The sequence below is a fragment of the Mastigoproctus giganteus genome, chromosome 9, assembly GCF_048544385.1.
Source record: "Mastigoproctus giganteus isolate SK-2022 chromosome 9, ASM4854438v1, whole genome shotgun sequence".
Taxonomy (NCBI): domain Eukaryota; kingdom Metazoa; phylum Arthropoda; class Arachnida; order Uropygi; family Thelyphonidae; genus Mastigoproctus; species Mastigoproctus giganteus.
The window spans coordinates 85,829,184-85,850,466 of NC_143583.1; the positions used below are offsets into that span (position 1 = coordinate 85,829,184).

The 21,283-nt window shown below is 38.5% G+C and overlaps 1 protein-coding gene across 1 annotated transcript in view; it reads right to left on the minus strand.

Annotated features, from left to right (window-relative positions):
- l(1)G0196 (inositol hexakisphosphate and diphosphoinositol-pentakisphosphate kinase) overlaps positions 1 to 21,283 on the minus strand; it is an 832,616-nt gene that overhangs the window by 119,551 nt on the left and 691,782 nt on the right. Inside the window, exon 27 of the mRNA XM_090381508.1 lies at positions 1,620 to 1,736. Coding sequence (XP_090237634.1) covers positions 1,620 to 1,736 — 117 coding nt within the window. The remainder of the gene's footprint in view (positions 1 to 1,619; positions 1,737 to 21,283) is intronic.

Consider the following 21,283-nt stretch of genomic DNA (forward strand, 5'->3'; position numbering starts at 1 on the left):
GGAACAACAGTTGTAGAATAGATGTGCGGAAATTTGCCTTTATTCAGAGGGTAGTTGATTGGTGGAACAGACTTCCATCTCTTGTTGTGGAAGTTAAAAGCCTAAAAAAATTTAAGGTTGAGCTGAACAAGCATTTGGAGGGGTAAAATGGGAAGTTTTTTTTTTTTTTTTTTGGCTGATGCTGCATAAGCTTGCTACCTTGCATCATATGCCTCTACGAATGCTAATATCAACATGTACAATATAACCTTTTATGCCCTTAAAAGATGCCAGCTGCTGTGCAATGACATCAACTTTTGCTCCTAGTAAACTTAACCTGGTCCTATTCCACCTATCGATAAATATATTTTATTTCTCTGACAATACAGTCATCGAGAATTGATACTTCCTGTGAGACCAGTGCTTTTGCTTTCTGCTGCATGTGATTCATTTTATCGTGTGATTTATGAGTGTAGTCCTGAGCACACTGTTGGGCAGCCGAGTGCTTGATGAGTCCCTCTCTTTTATTCCTTCTAGATATGAACCCTGTTCCCAAAGCCCTCATTGAAGATGATCAGAATGTTGAACTGATGGTTAATCTCCCTACATTCTATATGATGTGGCCTCTTTGGCCACATCATATCACATTACAGATAATCTAGCAAAAAGGCAGCAAGAAACACACTGTATGTAGCTGATTCATAAAAGAACTGCCATCAATGGTTCTCTCATAAACTAAACCATTCCTGCTACTTCAAACTTTTTGCTTTGCTGCTTTTATCTGAGACATGATTTCATTCTAATTTTAATTTAAAAATACCACATGAACTACAAGATTAGAGTACAATGATACTACACTATTCTGAGTTTATGTGATGGTAGTGTGTAATATGCTATTTCATTTCCAAATAACACCATTGACTTTCTAAATGCTAAGCTAAATGCAATAATAAATCAACCCCAACCTCAAAAAGTTTAAAAATATCTAAATAAACACTCAAAAATAGCCCAAAAAATAATTTTTATACTATACTCGAAAAAATATGCTTTTATACATTATGTAATAGATGTTACGAGCTTATGCAAGGTTTTTTTTTATTGTATCATCCACTTTTGTAGAGTTTGAGTCACAACAACATTTCTAGCTTAGTTTTGCTTTTACATATGATGGATAAGCATGTTCAATTAATGCTTTATAAAAAAAAAACATAGCAATTGCTCTTTATAAAGTGGGATTTTCCTAAAGAGTAATTCCATCAAAAATGAAATGCCATCATTCTAGCATTTTAATGTAATTCGTTTTTATGGTAAATAGCATTTCATGAAAATGCTGCTCATTAAAGAAATGTAGCCAACTGCCTTATGGTTTTTACTCATACTAGTCCAATTTACTAATTTCAGCATCTATCAGTTATTAAAAATAATCAGCAGAATTTGTATGAAGAATGCAGACATGAATTTAATTGTTTATTACTTAATTTTAATTAATTAATTAATAACAATTTAGAATGAACGACATTTATCTTATTAAAATAGGTAATTCAGTATAAATTTTATATTATTAATATCTTTTTCAGTAAATGATCCAAGGATTAAAAAATAATAATAATAATAAATAAATATAACAGTAAATATTTTACCTTTGTCTGGTTTGTTATGTTTCTCTGAAACACACTCTGTTTCTAAACTTCTTGGTCGTGGACAGTCAGATTGACTTCTCATTATAGGAAAAGGCTTACGACAGACTTCTTTTGGAACTGTTAAAAAAAAAAAAGCTAAACACAGTGTTACTTGAACTTTTTAAAATAAAACTATAATTATTTAAAAAAAAAATGATTCTGTTCTACTAGGAGTAAGCAGCTAATTTCAGAATTCCTTTGCACTGGATTATCAAAAGATTAATAACAAAGCAGGCACCATTTCTGTTTCTTATGCATTGTTTTCATTATAAAGGCCATTCTATAAATGTATCTGATTCCACTCAGAATGCTGTAATTTTCAAATTAACATCAATGGGTAATTGTACTGCTTTTGAGCAATTGCTCTTGGGCAGATTGCTATAATCTCAGGAAAATTAACAGGATGAAAAATGAATCAAAGAAAAATTTGCTTGTAAGGTCTGGTTTTGAGATATTTATTGCAACTATGGAGTGATGAGAGAATGAGAGAATTTTAGTGATGTAGCGGTTTACACTGCTGCTGTTTTGGGGTGGGTCACTGCTAAACCAGTTTCCAGTTATAAAATGAACTTGTATAGATAACTGAAAAGTGAAATTATGCACTTCAAGTTTTCAATGCTAATGAGACAGGCTTGTTCTTGAGGCAGATACCCCGCATTTTCTCCATTTAGGTCCTGTATTTCCAGGGAAAATGCTGAGGTTATTTACATTGATTCTAAATTCATGGACTGCTACCTCTGTTTACAGACATTCTCATCTTTTCTGAAGTTAGATGTTTTCTACACTGCAGTGCTACTTAAGTATAACACTGATGCATCAACGTCCCACTTTACATCCAACTCAAGCAATAATAAATCCTCAACTTCTCTTGATTTTCAGCAAAAAGAGAGAGATCAAAAGAAGAATCATGAACAATTGATACACAAGAAATTTACCAAGTCCTGACAGCACAAGGATTTTTCTAGCTGTCCTTAAAAAGGTCTGTGCCACCTTTTTACTCTTTTATCCTGTCATCCTATGTCATGTATGACATACTTTCAATAAAGCATATGAGCTTATTGTGTTCTTCCTCAGCAAGGTTGACATGATCTTAGCATTAGCATTAGTAGAGGCATATGATGCAAGAAAGCAAACTTATGCAGCATCAGCCAAAAAAAAACCACTCCCATTTCACCCCTCCGTTCGTTCGAAATACCTGTCCAGCTGAGCCTTAAATTTATTTAGGCTATCAACTTTCTCAACAAGGGATGGAAGTCTGTTCCACCAACCAACTACCCGCTGGCTAAATGCGAATTTTAGCACATCTATTCTACATCTGTCTTTCCTCAATTTATTTTATGACCTCTCAGGTGATTATATTGAGCAAGAGGAAGAATCCCATCAGCATTCAGTATGCTGAAACCATTCAAGGCTTTATACACCTCTATCAGATCACCTTGCCGGTGCCTAGTCTCCAGACACTGTAATTTGCAAAACTTAAGCCTTTCTTCATAAGAGCAACCCTTTGTTCCATTCACTAATCTTGTTGTCCTTCTCTGTACTCGTTCCAGCAGCTCTACATCCTTTTTGAAATGAGGCCTCCCGACCTGTATACAGTACTCAAGGTGTGGCCTGACCATTGCCTTATATAAGGGGATAATCACCTCCTTATCCCTGCTAGAAAATTTCCTGTATATCATTGACAAGACACCATGAGCTACTTCTGCAACCCATCTGCACTGCTCAGAGAACTTCATATCTGCTTGCACAATTACCCCCAGGTCCTTTTCATTCTCTACCACTGTCAGTGTAGTACCACAGAGTTGATACGTTGCTCTGGGGTTACTGTTTCCCATATGTAGTACTTTACATTTGTCAATGTTAAACTTCATTTGCCACCTCTCAGCCCAATCTGTTCAACCTTCCAAGATCCTGTTGCAGCAGCATAGAGTCAGTAGTGTCCTTAACAACCCTGCCAACCTTTGTATCGTCTGCAAACTTGGACATTAAGCTTGATATACCATCATCAATATCATTTATAAATACAGAAAACAATAATGGACCCAACACTGAACCCTGCGGGACTCCAATAATAACATTAGTCCACGATGAGCAGTGTCCTTGATTACCACTCTCTGTCTTCTCCCCCTCAACGATCCCTTTATCCATAGCAGCAATTTGCCTCCAATGCCACACTGCTCCATTTGTGCAGAAGTCTTCCATGTACAACAGTATCAAAGCCTTTCTAAGATCCAAATATATAATCTCAAAGTTATTACCTGCATCCAGTTCTTTTGTGACTGCATCATAGTATCCAATCAAATTGGTTAGGCAAGACTTTCCCTTAACAAAACCATGCTGTGTCCGAGCTATAACTGAAGTCTTGTCTAGATGATCCTGCAGTGCTTCTTTAACCAGTGCCTCCGTTAATTTTCCTGGAACAGAAGTTAAACTGACAGGTCTATAATTACTTGTGTCAGCCTTTGATCCTCCTTTGTGAATTGGGGTCACATCTCCAGTCTATGGGTAACTCTCCCCTGAGTCCAAAGAAGCTCTCATAATTATGGCTAAGGGTTTGCACACTTCCTTTACTGCCTCCTTTAATATAACTGGATAGATCTCATCCACCCCGGGTACCTTCTTTTTTATGTTTATCCTCAACAATTTCTCCTCCACTTTATTCTCAGTTATTACAAAATCATCTAGCTCACTGCCAGAGTTTACTTCACCTATGGCATTCCCCTTCCTGAATAACTCCTCGTGTGAATGTACACGAAAAATACTCGTTTAGTTTGTTAGCCACCTGAATAGGATCCTTAACTGTTGAACCATCAATATCCAGTAGACCAATCTGATTCATGCCTTTCCTTCTAGAATTCACATAGGTAAAGAACTCTTTTCTGTTTTTCTTTGCATCCTTTGCCAAGGATTTCTCATAATCTGCCTTTGCCTGCCTAATCTCCTTTGTGACTTGGTTACGGACAAGCTTATATCTATCATAGGATTCCATGTCACCCATTAATTTATATGTATCCAATGCATTTTTGTTCTCTGCCATATGTCTCATTAGTTCATCTGACATCCATTTAGGCCTAAACCTTGAACAATATTTCTCAGTTGGTATGTAAAGCCTAGCCGCTTCCAAGATAAGTTATTTGAATGCTTCCCATTTTGAATTTGCTGTTGGTAACATCATCAGTTGGTCCCATTGTATAGAATTTAAATACTGTCTCAGACCATCATAGTCGCCTTTACGAAAGCAAAAACCCTTCCCTTTACCCCTGATGGTAGTTACCTCTTTGAGTAAATCCCACTTCAGCACACTGTGATCACTGCCACCTAGTGGTTCATTTATCTGCAGATTCTTAATGCATGAAGAATGACTACTGATAATCAGATCAAGAGTATTACTCCCTCTAGTTGCCTCCCGAACATGCTGATGTAGAAAACAATCATCCAATAAATCTACAAAAGCCTTGCTAGTGTGAGTGACCAACTCACAAATTCCAGTCAATATCTGGGAAATTAAAATCCTCCATTATACCACTCTCTGATTTACTGGCCCACTCTATTTCCCTGTACAGTTTCTTATTATACTCATCAGAGTCATTAAGCCTATAGCACACTCCTACTCTCAATTTTGATCTCCCAATGCTTATGTCACGCCAAACTGACTCGACACTGCACTGTCCAGCGATGTCGACTGGCTTCACTTCCTTGGATTTTATGTGTTTCTTAACTAATAGTATAATCCCTCCTCCTTTTCTGTCCTGTCTATCCTTTCTGTACTCATTGTACTACCCAAATTCCAGTTCTGCATTTCTTATATCTTTGTGACACCACGTCTCTGATATCCCAACAATATCTGCCTTTGATGTTTTGAGCAATACTCAAATTGATCAAATTTATTTACCAAACTCCTAGCATTGGTGTACACACAAGTATACATGCACCTGTTCCTATTCTTAGCTACCCTAACACAACCCATGTATTTACTTGTACCACAATGACTCCCAGCAGTCTCTGAAATATTCTGTATCTTGTTTTCCAGGCTGCTGCTCATCCCAATAGAAGCAGTGCAAGAATCACTTTCACCTCTGCCAGTGGCTACTGTTAATCTATTAGTCCTTGTATCGCCCCCTCCCCCAAGATAGCAGTTTTGCGACCCACCTAACACTGACTCAATAGCATCAGCAAATATTCTTGCACCCTTTCTATTTAAGTGTATCCCATCCCTGTAGAAGCAGTCTCTCCTGTTAACAAGTACAGACCAAGATCTTATCCAAGTGTTGACTGTATTTGACTTGCCCCAAATTTCTGCATGTTCTCAAAATGCACATGAAGCCATTAATATGGAACATCCTTGAAAATAAACTGTCATCATTTGCTATTGTATCTGTGGAAAGAAGTGAAGTTTCCAAGGCAGGGAACAGAATAAGTTGAAGAGTACAATAACTGGCAGACGAAGGACACACACTGATGGCTGATGGTTACTATATGAGAATGTGTGTTTAACTATATGTGTGTGCATTTTCTGGGATCTAACACCAAGCAACATGAAAATGGCCATTCATAGTTGATACGCCCATTTTGTCAATGAACAGCACATACAATACATAACAGCAGTACAGAGAAGGAAAGTAAATCCTTTTACATCTGTCAAAGAAGCATAAAATTATCACTTTACCAGCTTATATTTGGCTTCCTTTGATAATGAGCACCAAAGATATTCATATGGAGCTCTTCTAGTTACTGTTACTGCAGAGATAAAAATGATGCATCTCAACTGTAGTGATGGCATCGATCAAGAAGTTGTCCTTTGTCAACCATTTTGCTCAGCTCCATGCGGAATCTATGTTCAACTATTTCTTCTCTGGAATTAGCAACATTCAGAACCACAATGCACACATTCATGTACAATCATGTGGCTATCACCCATAGACAGGCTGAACACATTAACAAGGGCTATCAGTGTCACATGATGATAGGAGTCATGTTAATCATTGTCTGTTATTGTGTTTACTGGCCTGTCAAAACTACCCCTTTTATGGCTTAATATAGGGCATCACAGTCACAGTCCAAAAAAAGGCAGTGTCACACGCACAGAATCAACCTATACTCTGCCACTGTCCAGTGAATACATTATGACCATCCATTGTTTTAGAAATTGGCTGTTAATCCTCACCTGGTGGCACATGCGTCATAGTCTAGTAAATGTGATACTGCAGATTCATGGCACAAAGTACACAGGAAGAACTTCATTGACCTGGGCAAAGGACATGATATGAGAAATCTGATATGAGAAAGGACATGATATGAGATATGGAAACTTCAAATCTTGTGGGCCGTTCACAGAGTACCACAGTTAGTGTTCCAAGAATAGATGGATAGTGAACAGAGCAGCATTTGTTGTGCCAATGGTAAGAGCTCATGCCTCACTGATGGTTATGGTACATGTAGGCTGTCCTGCCTTCTGCAAACTCAAACAGAAAATGGTGGCACAGCTGACCATGGACATTAGCCAAGGGATGAGGGTGTTCCCAAGATCATGGTCCAACAAACCTTCCTGAGTATGGGTGGTTGGAGTAGGACCTGGTCAAGGCACCCATGCATACAGTCACCCATTGCCATTGATGCCTTAAGTTGGCATCTGAATGCCATCATCAGACCACTGACAACTGGAAAAAATGTTGCATTTCTGATGAATCACATTTCCTGCTATATTGTGAGAGCAGTAGATAGAAGGTATGGGGCCAAACTGTGGAGAGATATCACTCCGATGTCCTGGTACAACAGAAACAGGCAAGTGGTGGCAGTATTTTCGTATTGGGGATGTTTTCCTGGAAATCACTTGGAGTCCTCATACCCCTAGGCTGCACTCAATGCTAAATTGAATGCTATCCATTGTGGCTAATTAGGCACACACATTTATGGTGGCTGTTTTCCCAGATTGGACAAGTTTTTTCCAGCAGAATGTGCCCTGCCATGTTGCCAGTTTTGTTCAAGAATTGTTTGCCAAACACAAAAGTGACTTCCAGGTACTTAATTATTCCACTATACACCACTTAATTTTCTGATTATGACTCCCACAGAACCTCTTTGAGATTACATGGATCGACAGGTCCAGCATTCTGGTTTGACCCTCATGGATGGCACAAAGACTATGATTGTGGAACTTCCATTTTGTATAATAAAGGCTTGAGTATGAATGCAATGTTATTTACAAAACAGTTAATTGGACTATAGAACATACACAACAGATTGACACCTCCTATCCACAGTTGCTTTGGAGCAAAAACAAAAGCATTATAGGAATCAAGGTCTCAGTAGTTCTAAGTTAAATTATCAATTGTACACTAAACACTGCTAGTTGCTAGGAAAGCTCACAGTGTACTATCAATGATATACAGAATTTTGTCACTAGAGATATTTATTCCACTATACAGCCACTCCTTGACTTACGTAAGGGTTGCGTTCCGTGGAACTCTATGTAAGTCAGAATTTCCCAAAATGCTTATGCAGTACTCACAAATTGGATTGAAGCAAATTTGATTGAAGCAAAAAAGAAATGTCCGACAAACATGTAAATAGAATTATTTATTCAAATTTTTTATCTCTTGCGCAGGAAAAATTCCAAAAGTGTAAAAAATTCCAAAAATTTCAAAATTATAAAATTACAAAAAGAGAGAGGAGACAGGAATAACATCAGCAAGTTTTACCTTTTGAGTGTTGTTGCCAGAATTAACTCTCCAGCTGATAAGCATACCGCTGCGGAAGTTGAAGGCTGTGGAGATTTAGAAGGTTTTTTTTCCAACACATCACAAAATTTCTCTGCAGCTGCAGAATCAGCACTGGGGACTTCACTGCATACTTTAAAGTTTTGGAAACGAGCACAATGCTTGAACCTATTAAATAGGTTCAAGGAGCACTAATTTCTGAATCTGATTTTCCATCCATATTATTAATAGCTTTTCCATCTTCGATATAGCACATGAACACTGTTTTGTGATCCCTGTTGATGATGAATGCATTGATCCTTTAACACGTTCTTTTATACATGCACTGTCCTTTAAAATAGTATTCACTGTTGAAGCAGCGACATCTAATTCCATGCAATAGATGATACACTTTGTCATGCTTCGTACTTCTTACCCCGGGGGCTCACATCTCGTGAGTATGGGCTTGGCACACCCAGGGTCCTCAGCTGGATATCATCATTCTTCTCTTTCTTGGTGATTCCCTTCTACTTTTGACTCTCTCTCTCTCTCAGGGTAACTTGGGAATTTTTTTTTTTTCCCTTGTGCAGAATAAGCCTCAGGCTTCCTTGCACCATATGGCTATTAATAATAATAAATCATCTTTGTTTCATTTTCTAGCACTGCCAGCACTTGCACTTTCCATTGGTACCTTTCCCTTCACCATTGTAATAAGTAAATAGGAACGAAGAAAAGATTCTAAAAACTTATTTACGTTTTTTATATGATTGAAGATTTCTGTGAAGAACTCATTTCACCATTATACCATAATGTAAAAACCCACAGAATTCCAGTTATCGGTATTATTGTAAATTGATTCTTATAATGGAACACACGATAATGATGCAAGTGTAATTTCCATTATAAAAATGACCTTTTAGAGAGATAAATAGCTTAGTTATATAGTAAAAATTTCAACTTCCGAGGTCTTGGAACGAATTACCAAAAAAAAGTGTTATTGGGTTCACATTACGACCACGAGTCGGATATTACATAAGCCAAGGAGTGGCTGTATAAATCAATGGTTAGATCATATCTTGAATACTGCATACAGGTCTAGGGGGTTTCATTTCAGGAAATGACTTGTTTTAAATGGTAAAAAGGAAGGCAATAAGACTAGTTTTCAAATTGTCAACAAGACTAGTTGTCAAAAATAGATGGCAAGAGATATATTCACTGGAAGTGGCTCCAGTTACATTAAGTTAAAGTTTGTAAAGTAGCCATCTGAATGTGGTAATTAAGGACTTAAAAACAGTTGACAATAAACTTAATAAAGGTGCAAATTTTCTTTTTCTAGGATGATGCACACAAGACAGATATAAATTAAGGAAACTTATTGTAGACTACATTTAAGAAAATTTGTCTTCAGTCAGAGGACAATCAACTATTGGAACAAGTCACCACTTATCCTGCAGTCAGAAAACTTGTTTTAAAAAGTAGTAGATGAACACAGTAAAATCTCATCACAACAAAATTCTCTTTGGAGGGGGACAAATACTCTTTTAGTATTAATTAGGGAAAAAACCCACTTCATCTGTCCACCCCATTTCTTCTAATAATTTATCCTTTAAATTAATTCCAACTACCCACTTACACAACATTGGGCAAAAGTTTATTCCAACAATCAATTACTCTATAACCAAAGGCAAATTTTCACACATTCAGCATTTAATTTACTCAACTAAATTCTGATAGGATTTAAAAGGGGTGTCGGATTTTAAAGCCTACTTAAACACTTCAAAATCTGGTCTTTTCAATCAGGTCTCACAAGTGCCTAGTTTCCAGATGCTGCAATTTACAGTTGCATATTTTCTGGTTTTAATGAATATCATCCAAAATTATTTTATTCAAATCATCATTTGTTTAAATAATTTCTGTTGCTCTTTTAATATACAAGTTCTGCTTCTCAATAATATATAAATAAAATGATAAAATGCATATTTACAAAAATAAATATTTGTATAAAGGTTATCATTTTGAAAGCATATTTTATTTAAAATAAATACATTTTAATAAACTACACATTCAGAAATATAGTATAGTAGATATAACATTTAATTTAATTTTCAAAGAAAAATAGATGTTGATTAGGTAGTGCAAGATTGCAGGATTGTTGCACTCCCCACGATGGCTCTGGAGTGCCATCTCTCCAGGAAAGCCCCTTACTTTCTTCCCATTCCTTTTCACCTGTCCAGTCCCCCTTTCCTTGCTGATCCCTAGATTCTTCTGGGGGTGGGATCATGTTTTTGCATGTTCAATGTTCTTTGGGTTCTGGGCAGGTTGCATTTTCTGTATGGCAGTTCATTTTTTTGAATTAAAAAACATTATATTTTTTTGTTGTCCCCAGGCTCACCTGGGGTGGGATTTGTACTTTGGACTACTATTTTTAGTAGAAGCCCTATCCTGCTGCCATCCTATGATTTTGTTCAAGCATATACAGTAACTACTTCTAGTTGTGAGATTCTAACTCTTACCATCCTTTTCAGCTGGGTTGGCTTCATGTGACAGGGTTGAAAATCATAAAACCAAGCCAGGTGAAGTGATTGCTGCATTCTAGTTACAAAGAGACCACACAACAAGACAAAACACTACTAGTGATGCCAACACAACATACATGTCTGCTAGGCAGAGTTTTCCATCCAGCACACATGAAAGAACTCTCTGGTGCCACTTGAACAGAGTATTCATACTTCCATACATACACATCTTAACGTGAAAGTAGTAATATCTGTGATATGCTTATGCCAAGAAAGGTTAGAGAACAGGGTTAGTTTCAGTAAAGAAATATTATCTTGTTTGGATACCTTGATCTTGTTGAAAATGAGAAAGAGATCAGTACACTCTTGAAACAAGACAGGAATAAGTTTTAGAAGGAATAAAGTTATAAGTTTTATTCTCCTCACTGGAGTATTACCTGGATATCAGCCATTTAAGGAACTGGTGCTGGATATATTATCAGATTATAAAAGTATCAGCTGTTTGTGCAAAGCAGGGTTTGTCAAACTGGTAGGTGGAATGCCTCATACTATCATCAGCAAAACTATGAAAAGGATTTGCAGCTAATAGAAGGTCATTAATACGAAGGAAGGAAAATAGCTGAAATAACAATAGTATGAGGAACTCTGGCATTGATTTATATCATGTCTTGAGTAAGAAAAGGACACATTTGTTCACTGACATGACCTTTTAGTTTCCTCCATGCCATCAGAACTGATGGCATGGAGGAAACTAATGGATATGTATCCATTAGTTTCCTCCATTAGTTTCCATTATATATCCTAATGGATATATAATGGAAACTAAAGGAACTGATGGATATGTATCTTTTAACCATCCTCTTAGGTACTGTGTACAACAACTGCAATAAGTGCAGAGCCTAGCTCTTCTGATATTACACTTTGCATTACAACTCATATGCCTTCTTGATTAGAAGAGAAAATAGTTGTTTCACAATTTTAATGACAATTCCCGACATAAGAAAGTGAGTAAGGAGTATCAAGACACTGCAAATAGACATAAGTTGATTTATGATTCAGATATTCAATTAAAGGAGAAAAAACAAAGTCAGTAGTTTTTAGCTATGAGCTCACAACTAAACATATCAAAATTACCTCTGCCAGTTCGGGCTCAAGATCAATCCTGCTAAGTCCGAATTCATGGTGTATTCATTGAAGCAAACTCCTTCTTCTCTCCAGCCTTCGGTCGGCAACATCCTCATCCCAATTGCATCCAGCCATCGTGATCTGGGCGTTGTATTCGACTCCAAACTTCGATTCAACGCCCACATAGACATGCTCCTCACACGTGCTTCAAGACTCCGGTGGATAGCAAAACAGCATCTCCTTCATATCAGAGATAAAAAGACAACCGTGAGGTACATAAGAGCAATCATCTTTCCACCTTTACTCTATGCTGCTGAAATTTGGGCGTCAGCGGCACCATCAATAAAGAAACCACTCTTTGCCACAGAATTCTGGCTCCTAAAGTGGGCCAACAGGAAGCACAACCTTCCAGCTCTGATTCACACCACGCAGCTTGCCAACTCTCTCGGGATTCCACGGCTTCCCACCTTAGTCGAAGACCAACGCCTCCTAGCAACAGTCAAGATGATAACAGGCATAATCGCAACACCTTCATTCTGGGATACCTGTGGCTGGAGGATCCCCCCTGCTGCCCTTAGGGCCAATCCCGAGCTCTACTCGCATTCAGCGCGACTCCATCTCTCGGACAGGTTCCTCCCTCAGCAGATGTTCAAGCAAACCCAGGCACTTGACGCCGACCTGAACAAATTCGCTATTGACCGGACTTACAGGAAAAAAATTATGTCTAGTAGGACTAATCTGCATTGACATGTGTACCTTGCATCTGTTCCTGTCTGATTGAGCTGGTGCTCTTATCTCGATGTTAAGTCAGCTCAATCAGACCTAACTCTCGTAAGGAGTTCTCTCCTTTGTATAAAATATGTTTTCTTTTGTAAAATTACCTGTTTTTGTAAATTAATTGTTCTATTTTCCCGGAAGTTTCGGGAGGTTGTAAAAATGTAAACCCCTGGCTTTTTGGCCGTGAAGGGCATTAAAGATTATCTCTCTCTCTCTCTCTAAAATTACCCAAAAAGTCAAACGAAATACAAAACAATGTTCAAGTAGTATTCAACAAGAGCACTCATGATTTTTACAAGTACCTAATGATAAATGCTATAATGTAACTATGCTCACTAAATTATATGTTGTAAAGCCTGTGTGTGCAATACAAGAAACAAAGATGCAACGTATTACATGAAACATAAAAAATGCTCAGCTACTAATGGTGGCCAGTATGGTCACCATTAGTAGCTGAGCATTAACTAATTATTAACTGAGCATTAACATGAATTAATAAGTATGACATTGCCATCCCCAATAAATAAGCACCATATACACTTGGTCATCATACGACCAGCCGCATTTACGACCACAAAAAAAAATAAATAAAATAAATAAATAATAAAATAAAATAAAATAAATAAATGAATAATAAATCAGGAAGTCACTACTGAGGACACCCATAACCCAGGTGAGGAGGCACATCGACAACGGGAGGCCTGAGGACAGCACCAGGCACATACACTCAGTGGCTCTCTCTCTCACATACACCCAGTCGCTTTTAAGCATCTGTTGCATGTGGTGTATTAATTAAAATTCTACTGAAATAGCCATAAAATGTTTAGTAAAAGGAAAATGCCTTCATCTACATATACACCAGCTAAGAAGTCAGGGAAAACTATTGATTTAGAGTGTAAAATGAAAATTATCCAGCAGTATGAAGGCGGAAAGAAAGTGAATACGATAGCACGCGACTTGAAGTTATCACATTCCATGGTATCGACGATACTTAAGGACAAAGAAGAATTCGGGAAGCTGTGAAAGGTTCTGCACCTATTAAGTCTACAATTTTAATCAAACAATGACAGGAACCCATCCATGAAATGGAGAAATTGTTGTTTATGTGGATGGAAGATTTAATACAAAAAAATACACCCACGAGCCTTCACACAATGCAAGCAAAGGCTAGAAGTTTGTTTCAAAGTTTAAAATCATGCGCCGGAGACGATTACGCAGAAGATTTTCAGGCTAGTACTGGGTGGTTTAAGCGTTTTAAAAAAGATTTGCTTTGCATAATGTCTCTATAAATAAACATCTCCTACCTCAAACCAAGAATATGACCCTGACGATGAACAACCAAGCACAAGCAAAGATTAAAAATTGATTTTGTAAATTTCGTCTGTATTAATTTTTACATTAATTTTAGATTGTATTCTTGTGTTTACAGTACATTATGTACAGTATTATTTTTCACATTATGTACAATATAATTATATATTGTAGTTTTGTTTTTTTATAAACAGTATGAATAATAAATCAATTAAAATGTAGAGAACGTTTGAATTTAACCTCACAGAGAGAGAGAGAGACAGCCTAGGCGTTGAAATGAAGGTGTGTACAGTATCGCTAAGTAAAAGATAAAAACATTACTGTACTTAAAATGAAAAATAAAAGATGATAAAAATAAATTATAAAGATGATAAAAAGATTAGAAAGGTTAAAAAATACTGTTAATAAATATATGACCGACATATACCTGCAGTCAGAACAGAAGTCGGTTGTAAGTCGACGACCAACTGTAATAAACACTGATCACAAATGCAAAAAAAAAAAAAAAAAAATATTGACAAAAAATGTATTTCTTAAAATAAGAGAAAATCATCACTTATGACAGTATTATGTAAGTTTCCAAATTAGGATATTGAGAATAAATAATACTGCCACTGTGGTTGTCTCACCAAGATCCTACCTGCTCTTAAATATTTCATTATAAGTTGTAACCAAGGAAAGATAATATATATATATATCTTATATCTGATTCACAGGGATTGAATCTAGTTCTGCGTTATAATTCTGTTCTAAAGTATTTCTCCCCAATTTCCCAGAGGGTATGATTCAACGCACAGTACAATTGAAACCTCTGTACAAGAGATTTCAAATGCTGTTTCAAGGTCCCATTGTATTCAAAAAATGTATGCACAATAACAAAATAATTTATGAACTAAACAATAATCTATTAATAATATAATGATAGGCAACAATGATAATAATCATAGGTGGAATAGAACCAAGGTATGTCTGCCAGGAGCAAAAGTTGATGATGTTGTAGAGCAGATATCATCTTTTATGGACACAAAAGGTGATATTGTTGTACATGTTGGCACTAATGACATTAAGAGTAAGAGATCTGCAGATTTACTTAAAAAGTACAAGTGAATGTTGAAAAAAAGTTGCGAGTTGGGATAGAATTTGAAAGTGTGTGCAATTCTGTCAAGACATGATACGGGGAGTATATGACGAGAGCCTTGTCAATCAATTCAGCCCTGGAGAAGCTGTGCAAGTCTCACGAGGCAGAAATTTTTCACCGTGGTTAGTGCCTGATAACAGGAGAGACTGCTTCTACAGGGATGGGGTACACTTAAATAGAAAGGGTGCAAGAATATTTGCTGATGCTATTGAGGCAGTGTTAGGTGGATCGGAAAACTGCTAGACTGGGGGGGGGGTGAATCACAGACTAAAAGATTAACAGTGACCGCAGGCAGAAGCAAAAGTGATTCTTGCACCGCTTCTATTAGAATAAGCAGCAGTCTGGAAAGTAAGGCAATGGAGATTTCCAGGGCTGCTGGGAGTCATCGTGGAACAAGTAAATACATAGGCTGCGTTAAGGTAACTAAGAGTAGGAACAGGTGCATGTATATTTGTATGTACACCAAGGCTAGAAGTACAATAATTAAATTTGATGAGTTTGAAGTGCTGGTCAAGACATCAAAGGCAGATATTGTTGGGATATCAGAGATGTCAGGTCACACAGATATAAGCAGTGCGGAATTGGAATTTGAGGAGTACAATCTGTACAGAAAGAATAGACACGAAGGGAGGAGAGATTATGCTGTTAGTTAAGAAACAAAATCTAAGGAAGTGCATCCAATTGACATTGGTGGACAATGCAACGTTGAGTCAGTGTGACGTGACATAAGCACTGGGAAATGGAAAATGGGAGTAAGTGTGTATTAAAAGCCTATTGATGGATGAGTACAACGAACAATTGTGCAGAGAAACAGATATTGACTGGAACTTGTGGGTTGGTCACTCACACACTAGAAAAATTGTGGATTTATTGGATGACTGTTAACTACAGCAACATGTTCGAGAGGCAACCAGAGAGTTTGTTTGTTTGTTATTTGGTTTTTAGGAGCATTAGCAACGAAGGCCATATTGCTCCAGGGATATGCGGTGGTCATTCCCTGATCTTTCCGTATCCTCCGTATTTGGTGGTCACGGGCTCGAACCCCGGTCTAATCAAGAAGCATGTGCTATGCACTGCTGCTCCTGCCCATCTGGCTACGGAGGTGCCACAAGAGAGAGTAATACTCTTGATCTGATTATCAGCAGTGATTACTCATGTATTAAGAATTTTCAGATAAAGGATCCACAGGGTGACAGTGATTACAGTGTACTGATGTGGGGTCTACTTAAAGGTGTAACTACCATCAAGGGCAAAAAGCGAAGGGTTTTTTGCTTTCATAAAGGTGGCCAACAGTGGTCTCAACTGATGATGTTACCAACAGTGAATTCTAAATGAGAAGCGTTCAGGGACTTAACCTTGGAGGTTACTAGGCTTTTCATACCAACCAAGAAATACTGTTCAAAGTTTAGGCCTAAATGGATGTCAGTTGAATTAATGAGGAGCATGGCAGAGAAGAAATATTCATGGGAGACACAGAAGCTTATGGTAGATATAAACTAGTCTGTAATCAAATCAGAAAGGAGGTAGTAGTAGTAGTGGCATGTGATGCAAGAAAGCAAGCGTATGAGCTTATGCAGCATCAGCAAAAAAAAAAAAAAAAAAATTCACACCATTCCCTCTAAATGTTTGTCCAGTTCTGCCTTAAATTTATTTAACCTATCAACTTCCACAATGACAGATAGAAGTTTGTTCCAGTAATTAACCACCCGCTGGCTAAAGGCAAATTTCCACACATCTATTCTACATCTGTCTTTCCTCAATTTGAATTTATGCCCCATTAGGTTCGTAATCTGAACAAGTGGAAGAATCCCATCAGAATTCAGAGTGCTCAACCCATTCAAGGCCTTATACATGGTGTCTCAAAAAATATTGGTACAAACGTTTAGGGGAGGTAGGTAACATCTAAAGGAATGTAAATCGCATAGGAACCCATAACCGGAAACGTCACCGTAAGTCGGTAGATGGTGCTGTTCATCAGTTTGCAAGAGGGAAAATTTCTGGTTAACTCATTCAAGCAGTAGTCGCCGCACGAAGAACATGCATCGATGTACGAACTGTGAGCTAGCAGACATGCATCTAGTGTATGGATTAGCAGAGGACAATGGATGAGCCACTCAATGAATTTATGGAGAACGCCTCCCAGAAAGACATGTACTGGACCACCGTTTGTGCATTTAGAGGAAAAAGGAGTAGTGCGGGCAGACCGCGTTCAACGAGAACTCTCACCATGGAAGAAAGTGTGTTGAATGCCATCCAGAATAATCCTACTACCAGCACACGTGCCTCTGCCTTAGGAGTGTCTCGTTGCAGTGTACAGCGTGTCTGGCACAACAATTCCTTACATTCCTTTCATCTCCAAAGGGTTCAGTTACTGCTCCCCCAAGATCATCCTGCACGTGTGGCTTTTGTTCATGGATGAGGCTTATTTCACTCGGGAAGGCTTATTCAATCAGCACAATGCTCACGTGTGGGCTCAGGACAACCCACACAGTGTGCGCTCCCATGCGGCACAACGTCGCTTCGCAATAAATGTGTGGGCATGTATGGTTGGTGACTGGTTAGTCGGCCCATACCTGTAACCATCCCGCATGAACTCCGCTAAATATCGGATCTTTCTTGAACAAGTTCTACCAGGGTTACTTGACGATGTTCCAGCAAATGTGAGATGCAACATTTGGTTTCAACATGACGGGGTGCCTGCCCATTATGGAAGGTGTGTTTGTGACCATTTGCATAGGCATTTTGGGCGTCGACGGATTGGCCGTGGTGGACCCATTGCCTGGCCCCCACGCTCACCTGATTTATCGAGCCTTGATTTCTTTCATTTGGGGCCCTCAAATCTATCGTGTATGAATCGCCTGTCGCTTCGCAATAAATGTGTGGGCATGTATGGTTGGTGACTGGTTAGTCGGCCCATACCTGTAACCATCCCGCATGAACTCCGCTAAATATCGGATCTTTCTTGAACAAGTTCTACCAGGGTTACTTGACGATGTTCCAGCAAATGTGAGATGCAACATTTGGTTTCAACATGACGGGGCGCCTGCCCATTATGGAAGGTGTGTTTGTGACCATTTGCATAGGCATTTTGGGCGTCGACGGATTGGCCGTGGTGGACCCATTGCCTGGCCCCCACGCTCACCTGATTTATCAAGCCTTGATTTCTTTCGTTTGGGGGCCCTCAAATCTATCGTGTATGAATTGCCTGTGGAGACGGAAATGGATCTGATCGAGACTCGTCTGCGCTGCTGCTACTGTCAAAGAAACTCTAGGTGTGTTCGACCTTGTCCGCCAATACATGCTGCGTTGGAGCATCTGTTGTAACATCATGAAATGCATCCATCTCGTACTCCATTGTTAATATTACGTCAAATAAATGTTTGCCATTAATTACTGTCTTATGTTATTTCTGCTTCTTGTGCATCTGCTACTACTTTCCCGTGACGTTTCCGGTTATGGGTTCCTATGCGATTCACATTCCTTTAGATGTTACCTACCTCCCCTAAACGTTTGTACCAATATTTTTGAGACATCCTGTATACCTCAATCAGATCACCTCGCAGATACCTAGTCTCCAGCTGCTGTAATTTGCAGAACTTAAGCCTCTCTTGGTAAAAGGATCCCTTCATTCTCCTCACCGATCTTGTTGCCCTTCTCTGTACATGCTCAATCAAATCTACATCCTTCCTAAAATGAGGCCTCCAGACCTGTACGCAGCACTCAAGGTGTGTCCCAACCATTGCCTTATACAGAGTGACAATCACCTCCTTTTCCCTGCTAGCAAAATTCCTGTATATCATTGCTCAGAAAACATCATATCTGACTGCACAATTACTCCCAGGTCTTTTTCATTTTCTACCACTTTAAGTGTAGTACCACACGGTACGTTCCTCTTGGGTTACTTCTCCCCATATGCAGTACTTTGCATTTGTCAATGTTAAACTTCAGTTGCCACTTCTCAGCCCATCTTCCCAAATTTTCTAGATCCCGTTGCAGTAGCACACTGCCATTACTGTCATTAACAACCCTGCCAGCCGACCGGGCTAGCCGAGTGGGTAAAGTACCTGCCCGGCAACCCAAAGGTCGCGGGTTCGATTCCCGCCTCGAGCTTGGATCAAAGTACTGCAAAAACCTTGGGAGGTGCAATATGGCCACAGAAGCCGATGCGCCAACTACCAAATAAAAAAAAAAACCTGCCAAACTTTGTATCATCTGCAAACTTCGACACTAAGTGTGATATACCTTCATCGATATCATTGATAAATATATAAAACAGTGGACCCAACACCGGATCCAGTGGGACTTCACTAATAACATTAGTCCACGAAGAGCAGTGCCCATTGATTACCACCCTCTGTCTCCTCCCACTCAACCATCCTTTTATCCATTGTAGTAACTTATCCTTAATACCATTGTGCTTCAATTTGTACAGTAGTCTTCCATGCACAACAGTGTCAAAAGCTTTCCTGAAAGCCAAGTATATGATATCAAAATTATTTTTTGCATCCAGTTTCTTTGTAACCGCATCATAATATCCAATCAAATTTGTCAGACAAGACTTTCCCTTAACAAACCCATGCTGTGTCTGAATTATTGCTGCAGTTTGTTATTTTGTTTTTTTAGGAGCATTAGCAACTAAGGCCATATTGCTGCGGGGATATGCAGTGGTCATTCACTGACCTTTCCACATCCTTCATATTTGGTGGTCACAGGCTTGAACCCTGGTCTAATCAAGAAGCATGTGCTATGTACTGCTGCTGCTCCCCATCTCCCATCTGGCTATGGAGGCGCCTATTGCTGCAGTCTTGTTTAGATGATCCTTAATACACGAATGAAGGTTAGGCAGGCGAAGGCAGATTACGAGAAATCTTTGGCAAAGGATGCAAAGTAAAACAGCAAAGGGTTCTTTACTTATGTAACCTCTAGGAGGGTAGGAATGAATCAGATTGTTCCATTTAACATAGATGGTTCGACTATTGATGATCCTGCTCAGGTAGCTGATAAATTGAAGGAGTATTTTGCATCTACATTCACACACGAGAAGTTATTCAAGGAGGGGAATGACAGAAGTTTATCTAACTCTAACAGGGAGCTAAGTGATTTTGTAATAAATGAGAGCAAAGTAGATGAAATATTGTTGAAATTAAACCTAAGAAGGAACCTGGGATAGATGGGATCTATCCAGTTATATTAAAGAAGGTGGCAAAGGAAGTAAGCAATCCCTTAGCCATAATTATGAGAGCTTTAGTGGACTCAGGGAGGTCCCCATGGACTTGCAGGTGTGCAAATATATCCTCAATACACAAAGAGGTTTAAAAGGTGACACAAGTAACTATAGACCTGTTAGTTTAATTTGTGTTCTAGTGAAAATAATGGAGTCACTGGTGAAAGCAGCATTGCAGGATCATCTAGACAAGAATACAGTAATACTGCAGACACAGCATGAGTTTGTTAATGGGAGGTCTTGTCTGACCAATTCGATGGATACTATGATGTGGTCACAAAGGAACTGGATGCAAAAAATAATTTTGATATCATATATTTGGATTTCTGGAAAGGTTTAACACATGGAAGACAACTGTACAAATTGGAGCAGTATGGTATTAAGGATAAGTTGCCACAATAGATAAAATGGCCATTGAGTGGGAGACGACAGAAAGTGGAAATCAATGGACACCTCTTCACAGACTATTATTAGTGGAATTCCCCAGTGTTCAGTGCTGAGTCTATTGTTTTGTGTATTTATCAATGATATTGATGAAGGTATTTCAGGATTAATGTTCAAGTTTACAGATGATGCAAAAGTTGGCAGGGCTGTTAACGACAGTAAAGACAGTATCGTATCCTATCCTATCTAACCAACAGGATTTAGATAAGTTTGGAAAATGGGCTGAGAAATGGCAACTGAAGTTTAACATTGATAACTGTAAAGTATTGCATATGGGTAGCTGTAACCCAAGAGAAACCTACCAACTGCTTGGTATTAAACTCAGGGAAGTGGAGAGTGAAAAAGATCTGGGGATAATTGTGCAGTTAGATATGAAGTTCACTGAGCAGTGCAGA